The sequence below is a fragment of the Toxotes jaculatrix genome, chromosome 15 (assembly GCF_017976425.1).
Source record: "Toxotes jaculatrix isolate fToxJac2 chromosome 15, fToxJac2.pri, whole genome shotgun sequence".
NCBI classification, from domain to species: Eukaryota; Metazoa; Chordata; class Actinopteri; family Toxotidae; genus Toxotes; species Toxotes jaculatrix.
The window spans coordinates 16,277,384-16,304,164 of record NC_054408.1 but is presented as its reverse complement, the minus strand read 5'-3'; the positions used below and the strand labels follow the sequence as shown (position 1 = coordinate 16,304,164).

Genomic DNA, 26,781 nt, shown 5'->3' with positions numbered 1-26,781 from the left:
CATAAAAGAAAAATGATTAGTGCAGCAATGCTGAAGAAAAAAAGAAACATGTCAGCCTCTGTGGATGTTGAATTGATAGCAGTAACATCACAAAAGAGGCATTCTGCGTCAAAAAGTTTTCATCGGGGGTTTATGTCCCAATGACAGCTTGCTTTCTTTCTCTCTTGCCTTCACCTCCCCCGCTCTCCTTCCTCCTCCACTTCCCTCTTCAGCTTGCTCCCTCTCATCTATCAGGAATGATGGAGTGACTCCCCAGTTCTACTCCTCCAGTTACCTCCCCTGTTACATTACATGTGTAGCCAAACATCCACTGTATCTGTCAAACAGGATGCTTCCCGTGGTGTCCATCCCCTCTGTCCTTGTCTGTCCACTGACATGCACTCTCATACACACACACTCTCACATACACATACACATGCACACACAATAGTAATGTCAGTAGTTTCACAGATCATGCCTCAGTGTTAACCCTAACCCATAGGCTGAATGTGAATATGCAGAGAAGCCCTCACACACATATATGCACATATATACATACACAGATATGTTAGATATGTGTGCTCTTTCATTGTGCTTATTTTTGTATGAACAACAAGTCTCTGTGTACAGTACACAAACAAACACACGTACTCATACGCACACACACTGACATAGAAAGACTGGCCGCTGTGAAGTGGTTGGGGGCCTCTCTAACAAATAAACACCCCATCTATCTATCCCTCCATTTCTGTATTAGACTTGCGTGTGTGTGTGTGTGTGTGTGTGTGTGTGTGTGTGTGTGTGTGTGTGTGTGTGTGTGTGTGTGTGTGTGTGCGCATTTGAGTGCATTTGTCTCTGTGTGTGTTAAGTAGAATTCCTGAGCCTGTGGTTACCAACAGCTTTGAAGTCCCAACAACACCAGGGCCCCGGGGTGACAGGCTTACCCGCCAACCCCGGCCTGCTCTGGATGGCCCATAAAGAGAAAAGCAAACAGGCAATAATACCCCAAATGAACAAACCTTTCCTGCATCCTTGGCTACCGCCTCCTCCTTGGCCATGCATGCCAAAAACACACACACACACACACACACACACACACACACACACACACACACACACACACACACACACACACACACACACACATACATACATCACATACATCACATAGACACCGCATCAATACAGTACATGAGTGCACACAGAGATAAGGAAGTGATGTTGATTTAATAGGAACTGAGACACAGACACACTGTATGCTCATGCTAATATTTCAGTTTTCTTGTTTAGCAATGGCTGAGCATGTAAATGCGCACTCTGGCTCTTCGTCTTTCTCATGCACATACAAACAAGGACACAAACACACTCAGATATATATACTACTATGTATACTATATAAGAACACATTATATAAGCATATACAAGATCAGTGCTGACTTTCCTTGCTTACTGAGTAATTTCTGCCTTTGGACTAAAGCTGAATGGTGTCTCTAATTAACGCTATGCTCATCATCTCTCTTTTCTCTCTCTCTCTCTCTCTCTCTCTCTCTCTCTCTTTCTCTGTCTCTCTTTTTCCCTCCCTCCAGTCAGATTTCCCTCCTGGCTGCTGTGTTGTGGAGTGGGACTCAGCGTGATTGCTGTGGGCTCCTCAGCATGCTTTAATTAGCTCCGTTTTATTTTGCACATCAAGGTTATGGAAGATCCTCAAAAAGTCAAATAGTACTGGAGGTGCTCAAAATTTGAGCAGCAATGGAAACAGTATGAAGGAAAATGCAATAACACAAACACATGTTTGAACTGAGGATTCACCTCTGAACACAATAAATCATACATTAGTGCATGCACAATTTTGCATGTGAGTGCATGGTTTCCGTTTTTCCCTGCCTTTCAAAGTCAATAAAAGAGGGTAAACAGAGCAAGATCAAATGCAACTTGGCATATGGGAGGTGATGAGGTTATGTCTTAAGTGTGGACTCCTGTCACATGAAATCCTAAATAAATTTAAAAAAAAAAAAGTTTCTGCCAATGAATCTCTCTGGAGAAAGTACTCAGCTGACACTGTTTAGGAGAGAGTTTATTTTTACTGATTTTGATTTGCATAAGCTTACATATGTGCCTTTGCTCGTTGGGAAGTGATTTAACGAGAAAGAAATGGAAAGATGTGCATATATTTTTAGATTTCGCTAATTTTGCCCAGTGTTACCATCATGAATCAAGACCTTTCTCACTGGAGCACTCAATCCAGGCCTTGTCCTTTCTTCCAGCCTCTTCGCTCCTTTTCAGCTCCAAAAAGGCTAAATACCAGGCAGCACACAGCCAAAAGCCTGCAGCAGAGAAAGCCTCCACACTAAGCTAAACTGACAAGAGAGGAGGAGACTGATGCAATGGAAAGCCAGTGTTAGCAGAGCCATGTACAGTATAACACTTCATTCACCCAAACAAACGCACACACTTACACACAGGTCAGCATGAACTGATGTGATTCCCTGGCTTTGTTTTGAAAATGTGTGCTGCAGAAGTATATGTGTAACACCTGTTTTCAAAAACAACCACGAAGGTGCCCAACAGTAACAGGCCATTGTTATCCTCTGCTAGACTGCGCAGCTCCCATTATGAATGTGTGCAACTATAGTATAGGATGCGTAGCAGGGTGCAGCTGGAACAAGGAACAATGGCTCAGAGGATGCAGTGAACTGGATAAATAACGATGCACACACACAGAAGAACACATGCACCGTACATGCAAACACATATTTGGCAATAAAAGAGGGAAAACACAGATGCAGTGATGTATATCTCCCTGTTTCTGGATTAATACTGTCTGTATGTGTGTGTGTGTGTGTGTGTGTGTGTAAGAGAGAGAGAGAGAGAGAATTTTGATGTGCTTGTGCGTGAGTGTGCGTGTGTATGTGTGTGTTTGTGTGTAGAACTGACATCTTCTTGTGGAGAGCCGGGCAGTTATATAATGGCCAACAAAAACAAACAGAGTCCTTCCAAGGGACCAGAGGGGAGCCAATAGCTCCATGAATTCACGGCACTCAGCCTCAACAGTCTGGCAGAAAAATATACAAAAAAACACAGCACAAAAAACAATATGGGTGATGAGAAAAAAAGAAGGAAAATGTAAGCACAACTTCTGTGGGACTTCCACAGTGTTGCTGAAAAGCTTATGCTCTTATGGGTATTTGATAGCTAAATATTTGTGGCAGAAAAAAACCCAAAGTGTTTAGCAGTGATGCTGATAATCTTTAGTATTTTAGCTACAGCGTTAAATTCTATCTATAGTTGCATTCTTCTCAGAAAGGAAGACTACATACACCATATGTCACATGTATGGCACACAAAAAAATTTGAATGCCACTTTCGATCCCTTGAAAAACACTGAATATAAATGCAAAACATTATTCATATTTTTAACATTCAAGTTTTACTCTGGATAGCAGCAGTATCTTTTGCGATGAACATTAAACTGCATTAAGGGATTTTTGATAGAGGATGGAGAGACTCCAAAACAAACTCACAAAAACACATCGACCAGAAAGAGCAACTCTAGCATCCCACTGGAGTCCTGTGTGATGAATGAAAGTACAATATTCACTGGCATTTTAGCTTTGGTTTGGTCTGACCGCTCCTGAATAAGTATGCGGGTTCCTTTTGGCAAGCTAAATGCTAAATGAGTTTCTTCACCAGCCACGTTGGATCTCCACCATTTTGCATCCACGCTAGGGACCAGCGAGCCAAAACAATGAGATGAAATAGAGATAGAGATTCTGCGGGGACTGGCAGTACTAGCAACCCTAACGACATTATAGGGACATGAGATTCATTGTTGAAGCTGAATAGAGCTTTGCTTAAAATTGAATAATAAACTAGATGCTGAATCATTTTCAAGGAGCTAACCTTGAGTATTTGATTGGTCAGCTTGACGTAGGCTTGCGTGACAAAGTCAGTGAAAGATGTATACTGTGAGTCCAGCATGTCTGCTTGAAAGCCAAGCATGTCTGTGCATGAGGGCAGCAGCTAAATCACTTAAGCGAGAGAGTGGAGAGTGATATAAAACATTCGACATGAGATGGGCGGCGGGGCTTTGAACCAGCGGCCAAGACCATCAGCCACCGGGGTGAGAGGAGAGGGAGGGAGGGAAGAAGTGAAGGAAGTAAACAAGGAGGATAAGGCCCTGCGGTTTGGAAACACTGAGGTCGATGCAGTTGTCAAAAACAAATCATTTTAGGACATGTATCATCAGCACAGAAAGATTAGAAATCATTAGAGTGCCTTAAAACTTGTCAGAATGGGTTCTATTTTATTTTCAAGCAAGGCTAGCAACTCAGGCTTCAGCATGTGTGTGTCACTGCTTCTTTGTGTACAGATTTACTGCATATGTGTAACTGTAATAAGCATTACAACACCAGAAAGTGGATTGTGTGTCTTGATAAATCCAGCAAGAATGTAAACCTGGGTCTCTCCTTGAACGTACAACAGAACAGCTGCTTGCACTTGCAAAACACACATGCACACATGCAAACGCGCACACACACACACACACACACACAGAAACTCGACAGACAGACATCCGTTTGCTGTTTTAGGATCAAATTAGGGTTGCAGGAATTTCACACTGATGGTAGATAGGAGTTAGTTCACCTGCTCCAGTCTGTTCTAATGACAGATGAAAGAGTGACTTAGCGAGATTAGATCTGGCCCCACATTCTCTGTGGAAAGGCCAAAGCCTGCTCACAAAACATACAGTAATCCAGACGATGACTGACGCGTGAATTCACATCGTACAATGTGAAAAACTTGCTGCCTTTCTCCCCGACAAAAGATCCGATGACACCTCCTGCTCTGACATGAACGATGAAATATCAAAACATGTTCACAGCAATATACACTGCATCCTGTGAAATACCTAATGACACATATACATTGCAGCCATCAGACTCACACACACACATACACACTCACTCTCATAACGGGAGGTCATACATAGCGTCCCATTGCCAGAGCCAGACAAAATTCATGTGCTTGTTTGAAGGCGCCACTGAAAAAACATCCTTCCTTTCACAAACATTTCTTGCTATACACACAAACACAGACACAGACACAGACACACACACACACACACACACACACACACACACACACACACACACACACACATTCATGCACAGACATACATACGCAACCCAGCAAGATAACGACAGTCTAATACTGCAGTGTACTCTATTAAAGCCCTTAAACACACTTTGGAGTCTGTATAAACAAAGGCAACTGCTCTCATACTCCTTCTCTTCCTCTCTCACTCCCAGCCACACACACACACACACACACACACAGAACAGAGACTTAGCTAAGTGGAAGATGCTGCATCAAGGCATCTTGTCAAAGAAAACAAAGCATGAAATATTCAGCAAAGGTGCTCCATCCACATCTGACTCAGAGCTAACAGTTGAAGCCACTCAACAACACTCAATCCAAACACCTCTCTCACAACACTCTGCATCTTAAATCTAGCTAAATGTGGCTGCCTGACAGGGCGTGTATGTTTAATCACTCGAATATTCATTTGTGGTATTAGTTGGATTTTAATATGTTTGTTTATTTCAGTAAAACAACAACATGGAGCATTATTACTCAGGACACCAAGCAGTCGCTGAAGCAGCTCCCAGGACAACGGTTTTATTTCACTACAGTTCATTTGAATATAAATGTATTATAGAATGTGCAGTTTTCTTCCCAAGTGAAGCCAATTTAATAATAAATCAACAACAACCAAACTTCTTGCATATGAAGTCATGGGATAAAATCTTACCAAATTGGTTTTGGGGCTCAGTATGTGTCTGTGTGTGGGACTGTGATGTGTAACCACTTGACAAACCACGGTTTAGACATCTGCTTCTATCTGTTTTAGCTGTAGCACTGTAAATATGTTTTCGTCTTTCTCGCTAACTGTCTGTACGGTGACCTAACCCCATGCAGTCATCTATCTGTTAACATGGAGGGCCTGCAGAGCGAGCTGCGTGCTGGGGCCCCCGACGGCTGCACGCGGGGACTGAGGGGGCCTGTTGGTGCAGCTGTCCCACTCCAGGGTAACATAAGACCTTATTAGAGTCCATTAGACCTCTCTGAAACTAATAAGAGATTGTCAAATACATCCAAACATTCACACAATTCACAGAGAGACAGGAAGCAAAAGGAGGGTGGTAGGAAGGGGGACAGGGGTCTGCCATTTGTCTACATAATGTCCCATTCTGATATCTACAACTTTTGTTGTTGCAGAGTAGGACACAATTTGTGGACTGAAGCTTCCAAATATTCTGTATTTGTGTAGTGTATAAGATGTTATAACGTAATAGTTTATTTAAATTATGAATATAATTTGGATTAAGTTGACATATATCTGCCACTTTAATGTCCTCAGCACCCAGTGTCTGTTCTCCTTTTAATTCTTGTTTTTGCAGTCATTTTTTGCCTGTAATTTCACATCTCCCCTAACCTGTTTACGTTTTGTACGTACAAAGTTGTCATCTGACAGCTGCTCCAAAGTTTCTCCTCCCATCTGGACAGCAAGACAGACTCATCTGGAGTCCACGGCCCCAGAAAAAAGAGCTTCCCTTGGCCCTGACAGCAGGGGCTTGACCTGGGAGACTGTCTTTGATCTTTAATTAACACTAGGCATGGTTCTGTAGAGGAGAGAGAGCTGATGAACATGAAATCATTCGGGAGTAGCTACAATAACCAGAGCTAAAGACAGAGTGCTGTTTTTTTTTTTTTTTTTTTTTTCAAACTTCCAACACTGTTTCAGCTTTAAAGCCAGCCGCAGTGCAGAGGTGGCTGCTTTCAAATAGATGCTGTGTCTGGGTTCTTAAACAGAGCGAGAAGCTCTCTAAAACTGAGAAAAGAGGAGCCCATATAGAACAGCATGGACCACAGCATCCTGCCACAACAAAAAGAAAGTGGGGTTTCATGGCACATGCAGCTGGTGCTGCTGTCTCCTTTGCCAAAGCCAATGGGAGTAGTTTTCTCTTTGACATGGTCAAACAAACTATACAGAAGCACAAACCAGAGGAGCATGAAGTAAGCCAATACATATACTGCAGCTATTGTCATTTTATGTAACATACCATAAGCACTGTGCTATTTAAATATAACATGAATTTAAGGCAACATTATCTACAAAAATGCAAAGCACCATGAAAACTTGGTGTGTGGGACAAACTACATTACAGATGCAAAATTTCTCGTTGCAGGGAAACACTGACGAAATAGCATAAGTGTAATTGATGAAAGCTGTTACACCAGCCACAGAAGCCACACACAGGAAATTTAAATTTGCATACGTGTGATTTACTATGATTTTAAAACAGACTGGGATGCTGTCTTATATGCTGAGATGAAAGGCTCATTATGACATTTAACCTCTGATCCCAAAGGGGATATAAAGTTGTCACGTTTTTTGACAAAGTACCTAAGTGATGAAATGATGTAGAGAGAAACAAGGATAGTCAAAGGACAATTGGAATCAATAAACAAATTGTCTGCATCCGCAGGTAAAACCCTCAAGTATGGGATGTTTCACAGAGCATCGTGTCAGTCCATAGATCTAACACAGTTCCGTAAAACCAGGAGCCACAGAGTTCTTCAGTGACTTCAGTCATTTTGACATTTTGGTTCTCGCCAACAACCAACTGGCAAAACCTTAAATCCCTTGCAAAGCATGTGTGATGATGATGTAGCAGATGGAAAGAAAGTCAACAGTCACGATGGACTGAAAATTAAAGGCAGCCAGACATATACTTTGACATTTTTAACCACCTCCGAGGCGACAACAGACTTTGGGGTGAGATTGAGTATCTCCAGACTCCAGCATCTACCCACTCATGCTTCCACCAACACCCACAACAATCACCACAACTATTCCATTATTCACCATCCACTCCAGCCCACTCCTTTCTTCTGCATTATCAGTCCCATCTTTGCTTCTCTGGTTAAGATCTTCCCATAGCTAATGATGTGTCACAGAGATGATTACTATTGAACTACTGAACACTGCAACCTATAGCTCAAAGACCTGGATAACACACATAACACACACACACACACACACACACGCATGGAAATATAACTGTACAATTGTAGCTTTATCCACCACCCTCTTGGGATTTTTGGGTTTGTTGGAAGGCATCACACATGCAGAGTGTTCATGCACACACAAATATACACATACACACATGCATACACAAAAGTTGGGCATTTGACATCAAAGGTTCTGGGCTGACAGCTATGAAGTGTGAGAGTCTTCACATCAAACACTGCACTCCTGCAGCCTTGGCAAACTTTGCATTGTGTCCCACACAGTATTATACATGAGGACAGAAAACCAGGCTGCACTTTTAACTACAAAATAGGTGTACAAGAGAAATGAGACATTACATATGTAGAAAGCTGGACAGCTAACAGAATGAGTGGATGACTAGGAAAGTGTGAGCAAATTGTTGAGAGATAAAATGCATAACTGAAAAAAAACAGGCCTTACTTTGGCAGGTGTTGCTTCTCTCCTCATACCCTGGGTTACATAGACACTTCCCAATAGGCACGAGCCACTCCCCCTCTGTGCTGCAGTACATTCGCGGAGGCTCCTCCTCCTTGGAGTGATTGACACATGAGCCTTTGACCTCCACCAGCGACTGGGAGTCCATTGGCACCGTATCGGGGAAGGAGGCCAGATTCCTCACAGTGTATGGGCACTTCTTAAAGTAAACCCTCACTGAAACTAAAGCTACACAGGCGCCCACGTCCTGGAACGCCAGGTAGAAGCCCTTCTTGGTCATGGGACCCACTTCGCGCACCTCAGTGTTAAGCTTGAGGATGCGATCGCCGAGGTCCATTTGGGTGAAACTCTCATCGGCAGCGATGGTGTCGATCTTAGAGAATTGGTGCTCTCTGAAGTGACTGCCCTGGTCGTCGTCTGTCTCCAGGTAGAGGAGGTTGAAGGTCTCCTTGCAGGTGCCCAGGACCAATGGGATGGAGTTGCAGTCCCTCAGGGTGAACTTGAGCTCCACGTAGATCTTCTGGGCTGACTGGCGAGGGATCCAGTTGGTGCGAAGCCAGTTGTTCTGACTGTACTCCATCACGTTGCAGACCTGGAAGGTCCTGATGGGAGTGTAGTGCTCATCCACCCCACTGATCTCTTCCCACTGAAAAAGATAGAGAGAAGGAGAGGTGGAAGAGAGAGACAGAAAGTAGGAGCCACAGACCAGAGAGAGAGAGAACCAAATACAGGAGAAATAAAGAGGGCAGATTCAAGGGAAAACAGGGAGAAGAAGAGAGAGAAGCACAGCAAGGGATTGTCAAAGAAGCAGGCAGTTGTAAGAGCAAAACAGGAAATTTAAGAAATGAGAGGAGGGTGAAGGCGAAGAAAGCATAGAAGGAGAGGAAAAAGAAAGCGATTAAAAAGATGTGAAGAGTGGAAAAACAAGTCAGACAGAGAACAAGAGTGTGAAAAAAGATGGATGTTTTAGGTGACAAGAAAGGCGAGAAAAGAAATTAGAGGAAAGTAGAAGAGGAAGGAATAGGAAAGAGGGAATTTGGAGTCAGAGAAGGAGGAACACGAGGAAAAGAGGGGAGGATAGCAGAGAGAAAAAATAAAGTTATATCCACCCTGTAAGCATTTACAGATGAATTATTTAGATTCAGATTCACTCTTGCTGAATACTAAGCATCTAATAAACACTTAAGGGTGAAAAATCACACTACCAGATCTCTTGTAAATTACTTAAATTAATTAAAAGCAAACTTGCTGCCTTAGCCAAATTTTCTAGATTAGGGCTCCGTGAAAATATCTCAGAGAAAACCCATGAAGTGTGATCTCCCATCTGTAGCCTACTAAATTTGTGTGAAGCTGCTTAATTGCTGTTAAATATTAACAAAATCTCATAGCGTTTTTTTTTCCACCCTTATACTAACATGTTTTTCTCTACAAGTGAGGACGTTCAAGCTGCAGTCTTGGTTATTTGCATCACAGTACTACTGCTACTAAAGGAAACGTGCTCAATCCACTATAAAACAAAAGAAACTACGAAGTATAGACAGATGTGAGAGTATACCAGGAACGTTCGTGTCTATCTTACATTTTCCCTCCACTGGGAGAAAGCAATGAGAGAGGAGAGGAGAAAAAGAGAGCGGGGTCATTCCTTTTGAATTCAGCACAGCGGGAAGACTCATTGATCATACGCTTTGGCTTCGCTGTCCAGGCAGATCAACACTGAATCAGAGCAATGATGAATGGGCAAACACCTGAAACACTGGGCTCATTGTGGTTAAAATGACAGTCATTAGAACGAAGAACGGGCGTAAATGTGTAAATTGATGCTTTTTTCTATTTTTTTTCCCCCCCTCCGTGAAATTCAGAATGGATGCACGCCTGAATGAGCAATGCTTTCTTCATAGTGAGAGACAGAGAGAGAGACAGAGAGAGAAAGGATTTCTGGGTAAGTGGAAACTGAATTAACGCTCTTTTCGCACAAGAATTAATGGAAACATAAACCCACACACACATGTACATTCACATAAGGCTCATGTGAAGTGTTTAAAGTCCCATAGCAGGCAGACACAGCAGGTGCTTTCAGCCTGAACACAGAAATTAATGACGAGCTAAGAAAGTCTAGGTTCTCTATTACATGCTTTTGTGCGCCTGTGTGTGTGTGTGTGTGTGTGTTTGTGTGTGTGGGAGTGTGGGAGTAAAGCATATCTATGAGCGTCCGGTGTTTCAAGGAGCTCTCAGGCTGAAGGATGGCCACTTGCTTTTCATCTCCCAGTAAAGTTAATGAAACACCCCAGAGAGGGGGAGAGAATGAGGAAGAGGGAAAGAAAAGTGGTCAAAATGGAAGAGACAGAGCTGAAAAACAGCAAAAGGAAGGAGGAGGAGGAGGGAGAGACAAAGTGAGAGGAAACTTGAGGGGAGAGATTCCATTGGTGTTTAGTCTCCCCCGTCATGCTTTCCTTGGCGTCACCTCATTCATCAGAGTGTGGGCCAAGCTCTCTATAGGTCTAACAATAACAGGGCTAAGTAGACAGAAGTGAGTGGGGCCAAATATAGAGAGGTGAAGCAGAACTTAACATTTCACCTCGCTTTACTTACAAGTGTAATAGCTTAACTTTAAATGTAAGTATAAAAATGATGTGATGACATGCAAAAAGCTACGCTGACAGACTGACACAACAGAAAGGGAAGACAAGATCTGCCACGAAGATTAATGGTTCAGCTGACATTATGTTTGATAAGACAATGCACCTACATGAACATAATGAAAAGAATGTATCCCAGCCCACTTCAGCTTTAAATATATTCTACTTTGTCATAGTTAAACTCTGTATGCCTCTCTTCCAGGACTGAGAACAGCACAATCAGGGATCTAACTTTTTAATATTACCTGCTAACATTCTATATAAGGAAAAAGAAAGGTTCAGATTTGGTCCAAAAATACATGAAAATAGGCCACTCATGTCAGCGAAGGTGACACACAAAGTTGAATTGTGTGCTTAGAACAGTGGAAGTACATTAAAGCATACCTTTTGTTGCAACTCTGTCTCATAGAATTCAGATTTATGTACTACTAATTCACAGCAGCGAGTAAGCTTTGAGAAAAACGTAATGTTGCATGAATTTTTACAACATAATGAGAAACATCATGAACTTTTAAATGAATGCCTGTAAAGTTGCAAAATGTTTGTTTTTCATTTGTTCTCCCTGCAATAAATGCTTGTGGTATTGCAGCAAAAAAAGCACAATTAACACTTTCATGGTAATGTTTGAGATGTTGAAGAAAATTATGGAAAGATTGTGGTCTTGGTTAGATCCTGAACAAGTGAACACTGACATTTTTACTTTTTCTATATTTAACCAAAACCACAATCTTTTCCCTCACCTTGACCAAACATATTTAGTGGTCTTAACCTAACCTTGGGTGCAAACTTTGCACAAGAACGTACCACTTCCTTGTCACAGTTGGTTAAAATGAACTCAGTAAATTATATTAGTAAATAAAGCTTCTGAAGTGCATGGTAGTTTATCAGCACCTTCTGCCTCTCTGAGAAAATGTCCAGTATGATTACAATTTACTGCTTCTCTTTATACTATCACACATTAATGGAAAATATCAATTTGGTCATGTAAAAATGTGAAAAATTAATTCAACATTACAGCTGAAAAATGCTACTTTTAAAGCTGGTTGCCTTTGTGGCTTGTTATCTTTATCTCTGTAACCTATCAAGGATCTAATGAAAAACTTAAGAGGATGAGCTAATGTGAGTGAAGCAGATTTAAGTATCTGCACTGGATTGTGCCGACTCTCTCCACTCTCCACTTATTGTTATATTTCATTGTGCCACATTTAGTTTGTCATTACCCTGATAAAGTGGCCTAGAGGTGGAGGGCATGCATGTGTGTGTTTCAGTGTAGACTAAGTATGTATGCTACGCATGTACCATATATATACCAAATAAGCAAATGTGGAAAAGGAATATGGCCAGTGTTCAAATTACTCTCCTGTTTTCTTTGAACATGTTATGTGTTTGCATTTGTGTTTGTGAGTGTGTGTGTGTGTGTGTGTATACTACTTAGTCTTTGTATGCAAATGTATGTGTGAGCTGCGGTCTTTATGCGGTCTTCTTATTCCTATATGTGCTTCTCACAATGATGCAAACTGAGTTAAATCTACAGCGACTGCGAGTGATGAGTCTCTGCATTTCAGCTGTCTTTGGGAGGGGTCTGAAGTTTGCTGAACACAAACACACAGAGTTCAAAATCAAACCCAGGTGTGTGCATGTGTCTGTGTCTGCATGTGTATGTGTAGGCGTGTGTGCTTGTGTTAGGTATGCTGTATCCTATTCCAGAGAAGATGACTCGACTTGAGTAAGTCTCTGCCAAAGTAAATGAGACCTCTGCCATGATATGAGAATCCAGCTCTGGAGGATAGCATCTGTTACATGGAGTTACCCTTCTCACCTCCATCACCAAACATTACATCATATGGATTAAGTCCTTCAACCTTGAATCACTTCTCTGGGTTAGTTTAGCCAAGGCTTGTTTTATCTGTCCTTCACTTGACAAGGAGAAAGCGTGGGTGAGGAAATAAAGGGAGAATGCCTTAACATCATTACCTATCTCCACATCTGGATGTGGATTAGTAAGCAGAGTGTGACACTCTCTACAGTATAGTTCTGGGGAAGTGTATTGCAGCATCAACGAGTCTCAACAGCCACTTCTGGAAAGAGGTGTCCAACCACAGACACAAGATCAGAGTTCTGGTATGTTCTGATTACTTATTTCACAAGCATCCTTGTTGACAGATAGGAAAGGCGGTGGTGGACGATTCTGCAAAATTCTAGATTACATTTAAGGGTTTTATTTAATCCGGAGCCACCATCTTTAAAACTACTACTTCTCGCTTTCTGCAATATCTGGTGTCTGGAAACTCAACTGCCAGCAGAGGCAACTCCCACAGTGAATGTGTAGAACTGTTTGTGTGTCAACCAGGGTAAATAAAAAGCCTAAAATGAGCAGGCATCCCCTTGTTTCTCTCCAGGGGGGCATAACTCACCTCTCCCTGCCCTCTAATTGATATATAACAACACTAGGACCCTACACCAGTCCTCGTGACCTCTGACCCCCCCAACCCCTGATGGTCACAGCCAGGGCACAGTTTGGTGTGATCTTGCCCCTGGCCTCTCTGATCTGTGCTGTAGGTAGGTGAGGCAGCTACAGAGACAGTAAAATGGAGTGTGGTAACTTGATCCGCCCAAGACATTAAAACTACTGCAACAGGCACGTCTCAGAATCACAGAGTCAGCATGCCAGTTCACCCACTTCAAAGACATGAAGGTCAATGGGAGTTAATGGACCAGTATATGGACAAGTATAGGGTATCAATGCATTTAGGCCCAGACTAATTGTGTTTTAGGAAACAAGATTGAGAAAGTGCATCCTCTATTCCAAAGGTTAACAATAAGGGCTTTTTTTTTTGTGGAATGGGTCAGTGTTGGGGTTTTGGTTACAACCAATTTTATGTTTCTGCCCTACTGAACTCCATTTAAGTGATGTCACTCAATCAGCAGTTCATTTGGGATAGGAATGAATGCCAAATCTACAGTGTTACAATGACTACAAAAATAGTTTGCAAAAACAAAACAAAAGAGACATATTATATAGGTTCTATATTGTAGACATCATAATCAAAATCAGAGATTTTTTGCATTTATATTTTTATTTTTAAACCAAACAATGCAATTCTTTTGGACTTCTACAAAATGGGGCTTTATAATAAAAATCAAGAAACAGAGCTCACATATATAGTTGTATGTACAACTGTCCATTATACCTCTACAGCTGGAAGGTGGGGTGGAGGGGGGGTACACAGCAAGTGTGGAGCCAGCTTACGATTTGGGCTCCATGGAGGTCACAGGGGCCACAGACACGACAACTGCAGCATATCAGTCATAGGACATTTCATCAGCCGGTCTTACCAAAGAGAAACCTGAATACACACTTCATACCTCCTCATCTTCCTCATTCCTCATTCCTCCTGTTTTTTAAGAGCCCTGAGTCGTGCCGTGCTAATCCTTGTTTATGCTTTGCTCAAGGACACATCAACAGCAATTGCTGAAGGATGATGGAAACCAGAGAGCCTACCGATTCTGTGTATATTCAAACAAAGCTGAATAAGGAGGATGTGAGTGCTGTAATTCCCCCTGTTTTATTTTATTCTTTTCTTTTCTTTTCTTTTTTAAGACCTTTGGCCAGCTTGAGTCTGTTAGAAATTCATTCATTTACTTCTATGTATTTTCAGTTAACCCCTGAGGACAACATACTGTATACAGTACATCCACAATACTGTGGGTATATTTTCCAGATAGATGTAGATTTGCTTAGGTTTTTTAATAATGTTAAGGTCTAGTATTTTTAATTGTTTTTGCTTAATAATAATAATAATAATAATAATAATAATAATAATAATGTACAATTTGGATGTATTCCTTGTACCAAAGGGCTTGTTTTTCTATAAATTGGTGTATGTTTGTTGTCAGTCAGAGGGTTTGTATCAGATGGTCTTAGCAAGTAGAAAGCAAATATCATATGCCTTATACTCTTTATACATTTTATCCCCTTCCTCCTCTCTGGTCCCTTGCCTTGCCCTGTTAATCCTCGTTTATGGATGGACTTTTCTCTGTACTCTCTCTGTCTCTCTCTCTCTCTCTCTTTTCTGGGGGGGTGGGGGGGGCAGCGTATGCTGGTCAGGCTGATTTCACAGATGGGGTGGCAGCAGAGCACGAGGGGCTTTAAGAGCCCTTGGGTGACTAAAGACGTTGAAACAGCAGTCTACTCTAAGAGCAAAAAAAAAAGAAAAAAAAAGTTGGCTGACTGAAGTGGTGGAACTGGTCCAAAATATAAAAAGCCATGCCATTACACATGCCCCCACCCTCCAGACCTGAGAACTGGAATGTGAGATGTGAACGTGCATGTGGGCGTGTGCGTACTAAATATTTCTCATTATTCCTGACAGTATTTGTAAGTGTGAGCGCTGGCTTCTTTCTATACATGTCAAGCTTGTTCACTGTGACACAAAGGTTCAGTCAATGCCATTGTTAGCTTATAAAAGACTTACACAATCCTGTGGAGAGTATAAGCCTAAACATGTAAAAATAATAACAGGGAAGAAATTTTGCTGTATATCTTTTTTTTCTTAGGATGCCGATTAAGCAGTCCCACTGACTTCATATACTACGAATTTTTCCTATAAAATAAATTTTTTTTTTTTTAAAAATGAAATCTGACAAACATCTAAGTTCAAGCATCAAAAAACTATTTTTGTAAATGTTGCAAAATACATGGAGTTTAGAACTGACTTTTAATGTTTAAAATATTTTCATATTTTAGTGTTTCAGTTGAACATATCAAATTGTAAATAACAAGTGTGTAAGCGTGTTCTGTGTGTAAGCAAAAAACTTTACTTTCTTTAGACAATCGAGTCAACACACAACAGTCCTGGCAAAAACAGGAATGCCATTGTATCCCCTGATGGGTCATATGAAAAATGGACTTCACTTTGTATGTGCCCATTAATTCTATTTTGTATGCAGAGCCAGTGTCTGGGGTGTTGGTTTGTTGCTGAAGAATGCTTTCAAAGCACGCAAGAATGTAATCTTTAACACTCTTTAGTCTTGTGAAGGGGCTAAGCCCCCTGGACACTGCTCAGCAATCAGCCTGCCTCCCAGACAGATAAAAGTATATCTGGATCACACACACTCACGCATGCACATGCACACACATACAAACTCATTGGTTAGTAGCTCCAGAGTGAACATCCTGGGGAGCCTAAGCTCTTAATTTGTTCTGACCGGAGCACGTTGTGTCTCGGTGGGCCAATAGCAGTGGCCTCTCCATCAATGTGAATGACTGTTTGTGTATGTGTGTGTGTGTGTGTGTGTGTGTGGGTGTGTGTGTGTGAGGGCTCAGTGCCACTGCCACATTATGAGAAATCATTTGTGAGCAGCAGTCTCACAGGGCAGGCTGCTTATCGGAGCGCAGTCAGTAGATGACGTGAGTAATTACAAGATGATTCACCTTGAGGACTTGATCATCAGCAATATCTTTCTCTCTGTGTCTCTCTCTCATCCCTTCCTGTCCTTCCCTCTCTCCTGTTCCTTCTCGTTCTTCCTCTCTCTCCATCCCTTTTGCCTCTCTCTCTTTCTGTCTCCCTCTTTTTGATCCTCTACTATCTTCTTTCTTTCTCTCTGGAGTAATTTTCATTTAAAAGTGACATTCGTTCCCTTTCCTGCAGCATTTTTATGAACTGTACAAACACACACTTTTCTTCTGAACTTGTTCAAAGCAAATAACTTGAAATAAAGCAGACCTTGCTGTACACACTGCCTAGTCTCCAACACACATTCCAAAGTCCAGTGCTGGATCAAGTCCCCGATATCGGCATGCATTTTCCTGCTTGCTCACATGTGAAAAACTTCTATCAGCACAACATCAATCTCTCCGTTCAATTGGTCACGCGATTGTCTTGTAACCTGCAATTGTCTTTGGACTAAATGTATTTTAAACAGCCTGCAGTTTTTCCTTTGGGTCATTTTTTCATTGTGGTTCAACCTCATGAAGAAACTCTTGAGGGTGCCAGCACTGTATACGGCCGAGGGAAACAAGGTTTGGCAGCTCCACGGAACAAATGACTGGATTACCTTAAGCCACTGCCAAGGAGTAATTCTAACACTTAATAAAGGAAAAACGAGGAAGTGAGCTGTGTGTGTGCACGTATGTGTGTGTCAGTGTGGCCAGCCCCGGGGCACAGTAGTCTAACTAGTTAGACAAATAAACACTGAGTGAGAGCCCACTGGAGGGACTTTGGTAGCAGAGAGCGGCTGATAGATGAGGCCACCGAAATTATTTCCATAAGCATGGGGCGATGATGCCACAATGTTGCTGGTTAGTTTTCATGAAAGCTGTATAGTTCTCGTGGTTGAAAAAGTTAGAGAATTGCAGCACAAAAACTAAAAGACTAAACTTAAAATGACTAATTAGATTGTCTAAATTGCAAAGTGGGTAATGAATAAAAGTAGCACATCAGATCCCATAAGCCCAAATTTGGATGAGGAATTAACTAATTTTAATTTTTTTTTTTTTTTTTTAGTGAGGCAAAGTTGGAACATAAGACTAAAAGCTGTTTTAAAGCGTGTGTGACAGACAGAATGAGGTGGTGCACATTGTCAATTAAGAACAAATGGATTAACAAGTGAAATCTCAACAATGGAATTACAGTGTTTACATGCAACTTCCGTAAAATGCTATCTTTGTCGTTGATGTGATATTTACTAAAAAGGGTCTAAGCTTATCGACATTCTTATGTGGATGCTTTTGTGCCAACAACCTAAAATCCTTTAATGCCTTAATCTTTCTTTAAACACACGCACACTGAAATACACAAATGCCCGCACATGCACGCAGTTCATTTTCCCTTAAGCATCTTGACCATATGGCAAGCCCCGAATGCTTAACCTTTAACCTGTGAGATGGAGAATGGACAAAAAATGTCTAAAGAAAAGTGGGTTAATCCGCACTTGGCTGATTGGGTTAACATGACATAATGAGAACCACAGGAGTTTGAAAATCCTGATTTCGTGTGGTGTGGGACTAAAGCCCACATCAAGTTCATGTTGGTGGATCTGTCTACCAAATGTAAGCATATTAAAACATGATGCGGGTAAATACAGAAGTAGAAAATACTCACCCCGTGCGATGGGTAGGAAATCCATCCTAACTCCCCCTGGCTTGCTTTAGAGTCTAACAGGTTGACTGTGGTGAGAAAGAGAAAGAGAAAGAGAGAGGGAAAACAAAGAGAACATATGAGTGTCTAGTCCTTGTTAGCCCCAATTAGCCCTTATCTAATCCCACAGGAGGGATCACCAACCTCAAGCACTGATCATGACTCTATTTACTCAGCTGCCACACACACACACACACACACACACACACACGACACATATCCTAAGTTAACCAACAGTGAGAGCTAGCTGTCTTGTCTTGCAATGTAAAGCATCAAAGCAGAAGCTAGTTGGGCAAACTGGCTGCACCACAGATATTCTGAAGAGGTGCGGATCTAAAGTCAAACCAACATTTCAAAAATCACAAGAAGTGTTTAATTTCAAAGACTCATGCTTCTGACCCATCTGACTCCCCCCCGCCCAATTCCATGTAGCCACACGAACACCTATGGTGACTGGACTGTAACCAGTTAAAGCAAAACAGCATCAAATGTAGATTTGGATGCAATTACCAGTTTCAGAGGTGGTCAGAAACTCAATTGGCCACTCTGAAAGCAAAATCCTTTTATAATGAATGTAATTTTATGTGTGTGTCCGGCCAAGAATTCACCCTTTTCAAACAGAAACCAAGCAGCCGAAGGGAAAATTCATGTCTAATAGACAGAATTTGACAGAGAACAAAATAAGACAAGGAACTCTATTAGCACGATGGTGCAAGTTGACACTTTGGGTGTAGCAAAAGGGGTTTCATATGGTGAACTTTATGGTGCCAAAGCAGCAGCCACGTCAGTACTGAAGGTGTATAATTTCAGTGTCACGACATACTGGTAATTGTACCTTCATTGCCCACCTCCTCAGGCCAAAAATCTGAAGCACACAGTGGACAGCGCAGCGCCCACGTGAACGGATTGTGCTTACCAACCCATGGTGTGCACATGTCAGAGAAATCAACTCTGACATACAGTATCTTCCTCTTGCACAGAAAAATAAGCTACAACATCTTCTATTCTTAGTATATACACATGGCTGTGGTGTGAATGATTGTCATCGAATACACCTGTCAGTATGGGCCATGACATACTGACAGATGGGCCATGAGTGGGGAATGTGGAGGCAGCCTTATGCTCTATAGATTCTCTCACTTCTTCTGCAGTGGTTAGAAACACAAATAAGAGACAATAAACTATTACAGCTTGTGAGTACATTCATTTCTAGGAAAATAACAGAAAGTAAAGCACTCATGTAGCTACAATAGACTAATGAAAATAAGTATGAAATATTTAAATAACTAAATAACACTTTTTATGTCTAATTTATGTTTAATCCTTTTTCATTATGTTTCTCAAACGGATAACTGAGAAAATTAATATGGTGATATTTTAGTGTGAATGAGAGATAAAGTGTGTGAATAACAGATAAACCCAGTGGGCTGAAGAGTGAGAAAACTGATACAACCACGGTAAGCATGTTTTTTTTTTTTTTTTTTAACATCATATTTTTATTACTGAGCAAAAAAACTGATCAAACTTTATGAAACATTTTTTCCAAAGCCTCATTTTGGGCACACATATATAAAAGAATGATCTCAGAAAGAATTATTAAGTAATTAATCTGTTTTCATTCAATGGAAAAAAAAACACACACATGGAAATGAGTTTACATGCTGTTATTACAAACGCGCACACTAAGTGGCCTGCGTGAAAAAAGCAGAGGATAAATAATCAGGCTTCACTGTTCCACAAGGCTCTCCTTTTTAGTTAGAACCTGAAACTGAAACTGACTCAGCCTCTTTCTCCTCGTCCTGCTGAGAGCAAACCAGTCCACAGCTCACGACACACACACACTTGCCCAAGAAATCACACACATACACAGCAAAACACAGCCCTGCAGCTGTAACTCTATTCACTGTGAAAATATGAATATACAGTCTCCCTCTATTGTTCCATTCAAAGTACACATGTCCTAAGATAGTCACAGAGAGTGCTTGTGGGTCACGAAAGACTGATGCGGCACTCTGAAAACTATTTTAGTCAAGATATTTTACTCTTCATGAGAGACAAAAACTAAATTTGCAGAGAGAAGTGATTTTGCTGCTCTATGAACTACCTGTTGTTTCACACCAGAATAAGGGTTGAGATTGAATCACCAATTTCTTCAGGCAAGTCTCTGATAACTATCAGCCAGCCTGGCAAGAAAAAAAAAGAGCCAGAAAGGGAAGTAGAGAAAGGAACACACACACACACACACACACACTTATTATCAAATTCCAGGATCAAAAAGCTACTAAATCGAGGCACACCTGAGCTGCAGCCATGCTAAGCCTCTCAGCCAGTTGAGTGGCAGTAGACACATTCCTATTAGAGTCTAATGAAGCTATCTGTTCATGTCAGATAATAGCAGCTCAGCATCCAGGGCCATTGCTTCCAATTTACATTTCTCAACAAGCCGAGCCCACCACTCACAAATTGAGCCGAGCGGGGGAATTTGAGAGCAGAAAATTAGATGGCTCTCATATCGCAGGAGGAAAAAGCCCCCTCCAGCTGCACTTGGCTGGGGAAATCAGCACCCACACATGCACACAAGCACACACTCACAAATACACACATAAATACTCAGACTGTGTGCACAGAAAGAAACACAGAATCACACCAAAGGACGTAACATCATCCGAAAAATAAGAGGAGTAAATACACATTGAGATACGTATATGAACTCAAATGATGCACACAGATACGCATTCAAAAGGAAAAGCATTTACACACCCACATATACTGGATGCATACACTCTGATGCTCACAAAAACATGCACATGCGCACTCAAGTGGGCACAAAATAAGCCCAACACAAACATTTGCGGTTAGTCTTTCTTACTCGCTCTCGCTCTCTTTCTCTCTCACTCACACACACACACACACACAGTCAGTTAGCAAGCTAGCGCCAGCCAAGCAAATAGCCCCTGCCCCATCAGGGAGTGCCTCTAAACGGGAACTAGGAGTATTAATAGCAAACTGAGCCAGCCCGTCTGGGAAGGAGCGAAACATCACAGAGGTGGAAACAGGTGAATCAATATATAACACATAGATAGGCTCCCCATCCCACACACATCAGCCGACCCCAACAAAACGGAAGTGGAAGACACAACGCCGCAGGCAAACCAGAATGCCCTGCAAGTATTTATGATAAACTGATGGGATATTGTACCATCCAGCCAGTAAAGCCAAAGAGCAGCTTCGCAAATACGGTTGCCATGTGGCATTAATTCTCATTTTTACATTTTCTAGTAACCTAGTATCGCTTGGCATAATATTTGTTGAAATTTTAACAGGAAACACTGGAGCAAAGATCCACGGGGTGCCTATTTTGATGTCTATATTCTCATAATTTAATGGCTAAGTTAACCATTATGACTGTCTGGTGCAAACTTTAAATCAATAGTCTCGTAATTTCTCCCTCACTCTCTGCCGCTCACTAACACACCCCCAGTAAAACACAATGAAAGAAACTGGTTCCCAGCAGATGTACACAGAGACTTAATCCTCTGCCAGAGACACAATTAAAATGTTGGATGAGTGGAGGGAGAAGCTGTCAGTCAGAGATGCTGGCATAGAATAGAACAGAACAGACACATGTGCATTCTCTTCTAATACCTTCCATCTAATCGTGAGCAAAGTGGATGGGGCTTTGTCTTTGCAGCCTGGCTCTGTGCATGTGAAGGTTGGCAGGCCGCAGTGCAGGCAAAGCAAGGCGACTTGTGTCTGTGTTAAAGGGTGAAGCGTTCACCTCCCATTATGAATTATTCAAGTGCAGAGTCGCTCTGTCTGATGTAGCTGCTGCTTGCCCAACCCCTCTGCCCCCATTCCTCTTTCTTTCTTTCTTTCTTCGTTCCTTTCTTTCTTTCTTTCTTCTATTCTTATACCTCTTACATGCACACTGACTTTAACACTCACATAAGGGCATACAGAAAACCTGCATACATACTCTACAATCTTATATCTCCACCCACAAACCTACAGGTACTAACACAGGAACACACGAAACCTTATCTTTATCAAAACTCTAGAGCTTAAACCACCTGCTGTTAAAATGAGGATGCCGCTTTCCATCTTCAGCTCAATGTTTGGTCAAGACATACACGCAAATATAGGCCTACAGTACATGTAGAGAAAGGCGGTTATATTTAAAGTAGGGGCATGTGTAAGCACATTTCCAGCGCCTCTGAAAGGTACCATCGCTCACAAACGCCCATTCGTCCCAGCGGGACTGCTGCGCCAGGCTCCTCGGGGCCAAGCCTCCCTACCGCCGGCTAAAAATATCAGAGGCCTCCCGACGCCCCGCAGAGAGGCCAACGTCACACCACGCACAGGGACACACTGCCGCACCACAGCTAACACCTTTGTTTGTATGTTTTTTCTAAATTAAACGTGGAGGGGGCGGCAAAAAACAAAGTTGAAACGAATCTGCGCCACTAGACGATATTCTCAGGGATTTTCTCACTATTTCCTTCAACTTTTTTCCAAAAGTTTTACACAGGATCATTGCGAAAGCCACACAGTAAATGCTATTATTAAAAAAAATGTTGGTCGAGGCTCGGTGCCGAGATGGGCCAGAAGACTGAAAGAAATATAACTAGACATCTGGTCTCCTTATAAATGTGGAGGGAAATAATATAATAATAACATAAGTTTGCCATCGTCCTGTTAAAGTTGAGATTTGTTTTCCATTTGTTTTTGTCTTTACTTACCGAGTAATGAATGTATTTATCAAATTACAGATCTGCGATTAATGAGACCTGTGTTTCATTTCCTAATTTACTGATCGCTTTGATATAAACTCCAGTAACCTGTTAACGAATTTACAAAAGTTTATTTTATCTCCATCGATTTTAAAGTTCACAGACACACATTTCTGGTCAGCTCTCAGTGTTCCTGCGTAATCTGCTGCGCGTTTGCAGGATAGATTTGATCAGCAGCAGCCTGCTCCTATAACTTGCTTTATTCTTCACTCATGTGAACGTTGACCAACCGAAAAGCACAAGTAAATCCCCATGAATAATAATAATAATTATATTAAAAAGGGGTGAAAAGGAAAAAAAGGTGTCAGATTTCGTGATTTATCAGGGTTGTCACTGCGTCTGAGTATAAATATGATTATATATATTTTTAAAAAGAACACACAGACCTACTCCACTGGCAATGCTTAGTGACTTTTAAAAACCAATAAGAGAATCAGTTCCGTATCTGGTACTTTCCGTAAGTCAAAGAACCACATAGGCAACTATAGGTGTACTTACAAGTTACAGTGTCCGTTTATTTACTTTGTTCCATCAGGAGAAATGCACCTGTAGAACTGATCCGTGAGTTGGTGGTAACTTTTTATTAGTTTGTTTTTTCTTCTTCTTCGTTATTCCTATTATGTATTCTGTAGCACTATTATGTATTCTGTAGGTAACAATTAATACCACGACCTGTTCTTTTTCATCGTGACTTGGCAACTGCAGTCTAAGCCCCACCACAACGCAGGAACGACTCATTTACATCAACACTGTTAACCATTTTTATCCGTGGGAGAGAATCAGCTCTCTGCTAATTCAAAGTGTGATGTGTATCCTTCTCTTGTAAATCTATATTTTCGATAGGGCTGTATAAATTTGAATCCTCCTATAGAAACGGAGCGGCTCGATACTGACACTCTCTGGTTGGTACATTTATTTGTTGGAAAGGTGAATTGTCTGATTGTTTATTTATCTTATTGACATTTTGTACTTTTGCTGTTCCTACTAACTTGTAAACCGGTCGGAGGATTTATCCCTCTCCCTCCCTCTCTCTCCTTTCCCCCCTCTTTCTCTCTCTCTCACACATAAACTCGCCCAGTTTTCTCTCGCTGACACGCTCTCAAACACACACACACACACACGCACACACACTCTTACCAGGAGACTACTGTATATTGTGTTAGTGTAATGTGTATTTTCTGTGGTCTTGCTTCTTTTTCAGTGCTGATCCTCTCTGTCCATCAGCCTTAATTCACAGTAAACTACTTAAATCTCGAGTATAAAAAAAAAAAAAACGTTTCTTAGGGCAGAGGCACTATGTGCAGTAGGCCTGGTTTCAGATTCAGAGACTTTATTGTCATTCACTGAAACCAGGCCTACTGCACATGGTGCCTCTGCCCTAAGAAACTTTTTATGACCTTGATCCAGTCACCCACTATTCTGTTTTTCACGGAATTTAACCTTTTTTCCTCCCAGTTTCCGACGGATGCCTTCATATCATAAATTAAACCCCCTGATCTCGTGCACTGCATTAATAACTAGGCGGAGAGCAGCAGGACTACAGTTTACTGTCACAGGATGTGGAGCACAAAAAGACAAAACTGTAAACAAGTTCATATACATCAAACGAACCTTTCCATTCAGAGGACAGGAAAAGTGGATTTGAATTTAAGCTTTTCAAAGTAACTCGTAAGTTTAGGAGGGAATTGAATTCAGGTTCACAAATAAAAAGAAAAAAAAACAGTGGTCTGGTTATTAGTCCTTTCGGTTACAGGAGTCCTCATCAATGTGGGTTATAATAAACTCAACGGAAACAACACAATCGATGCTTTCTTTTGGGCTCAGGCGTCTCTATTAGTTCAGGACTGCTCTTTTTGATGCGGCCTATAAAGCAAAAACTTTCCAGACTCATCCTACACTACCAGGATCAGTTAGTTACTCACGCACTTACTTTCTTAGTTCTCTACGTGGACTGCAGAAGGACCAGAAACATGCTTTTGCGCGTTTCGCACTTCTCTTGTCTGCATCCGAACATTTAATTACCGTAGAGCAGATTACGCCCACCAAAGGCTCGCTCAGATTCATTTAATTACTTTGTATGTGTTAAGGTTTAAATCGCGCATGTCTGCGTTGGTTTCTTCCTTATTAATTCACGTGAAGTACCATTTGAGAATTAGGAAACTTTCGGTGTATTCATATAGGCTACTGTACAGTAAGTATTTTATTTATTCGTTAGAATATTTTTACAGGGAAACTGATCCCCACCCCAAACCATGTCCAAATCTTCACTCAAATGTATTTTCCCCGTGTGCAGTTTTAACCTTCACCTTCAGCCCGCTACAAAACACTTTGACCTCAGGTCGTTTTTATGGGACGTAAAAAAAAAACAGAAGTGGAAATGTTTTAGAAAATGTAAAGAAAGTTAAGCAAATCTCCAAGTGTATGAGGAGAACGTTTCACTTGTTTCACATGTGTGAAGAAGCGACTGCGCTGAGAGCAGAATAAGGCAGACACCGGTGTCTGCCTTATTCTGCCAGGCTTCGAAATAAAGAAGTGAGCGAAACTTGCACTGGAAATGAGTGAATTTAAGTCGTCTGCACTGCCGTCCTTTTAATGAAACACTGCATTTAACAAGCCTGTATCTATTATAAAACACAGTCTTTACGTGACTTGCAAGATGGACAGCTTACAGTAACCCCACAGACGCATACAAGTGAACAGCTTTGTTTTGTTTTTTTTAGGTCAAAAAAAAAAAAAAAATCTATCCGCGTTTTTACGCACTATGAGACTGTGTTCATCCTCTATTTATTGCCTTTAAATCGGTGCGACTGTGAGTCTAACTGGGGCGTCTACCCCAAATGGATTCCTGGATAAAACAGATCAACACGAACCTCTGGTGGAAACACAGACAGCAGAGTTTCTTTACATCTTTTCGCCCCGTAATAACTCCGCAATGGGCGCTTTGGAAACTGCCGCGCCATCGCTCAGTTCATTCCAATTTAAACAACTATTAACCCCCTTTTTTTCGCGAGATTATCCGAAATTAGGTTACCTTGTCTGTTTTGGGTCTATTTTCCAAGTTTAATATCTAATTATTGCCTGTTGGTGATCAGATCCCGGCTCTCACTGATCTTCGGTGTCACCTTCATGCGCTTTGGATCATCTTGTCATTGTTATGACTAAAATTTTGGACACTAGCAAGTCAGCGGCGAGCGCACAGCACTGGCCCCGACATGTGCCGTAGCGCACCATTCACACGCGCAGCAACACATACTGTAAACACACACATGTCCGCAGCCCGAGAGTTCCCTTACCTTCATTGGGGGGATAGATGACGGTAAACGCAGGGATAACGCAGGACAATAAAAGAGGTAAAATGAAAAGGAGTGATCGCGGATTGCAATCCATGGCGGCGGATCAGAGGTACATAACTCCATGAAGCCACTGACTGATCTGAGAGCGTCTTCTCTCCACTCAGCGTTCTCCCTCTCTCTTGCTCCGTCTCCCTCCGGTTGGAGCAGTTTTCCGCTGGGTCCTATAGAGTCTGACAGACAGCACAACACAGCCGGCAAGTTCACCACAGGTCAGTTTAGATCCGGTACCACGGGCGTCTTCTTGACGTGAATGACAAACTCAGCTTATTCAGCATATTTTACAGCCCGAGTCTATCCAAAACTGTAATTTGAATCACTAAAACAGAGAGCAGA

The 26,781-nt window shown here is 41.7% G+C and overlaps 1 protein-coding gene across 5 annotated transcripts in view; it reads right to left on the bottom strand.

The window, feature by feature from the left end:
- Positions 1-26,541, bottom strand: part of epha3 (eph receptor A3) — a 98,058-nt gene extending 71,517 nt beyond the window's left edge. For 3 of the 5 annotated variants that reach the window (XM_041056555.1, XM_041056556.1, XM_041056552.1), the window contains exons 1-4: positions 26,389-26,541; positions 18,270-18,334; positions 10,110-10,121; positions 8,516-9,176 (exon numbers count right to left, since the gene is read on the bottom strand). In XM_041056555.1, the coding sequence (XP_040912489.1) occupies positions 8,516-9,176; positions 10,110-10,121; positions 18,270-18,334; positions 26,389-26,482 (832 nt within the window). In that variant the 5' untranslated portion in view covers positions 26,483-26,541. The remainder of the gene's footprint in view (positions 1-8,515; positions 9,177-10,109; positions 10,122-18,269; positions 18,335-26,388) is intronic. The other 2 variants (XM_041056553.1, XM_041056554.1) reach the window with 1 other exon arrangement.
- Between the last annotated feature and the right edge of the window lie 240 nt (positions 26,542-26,781).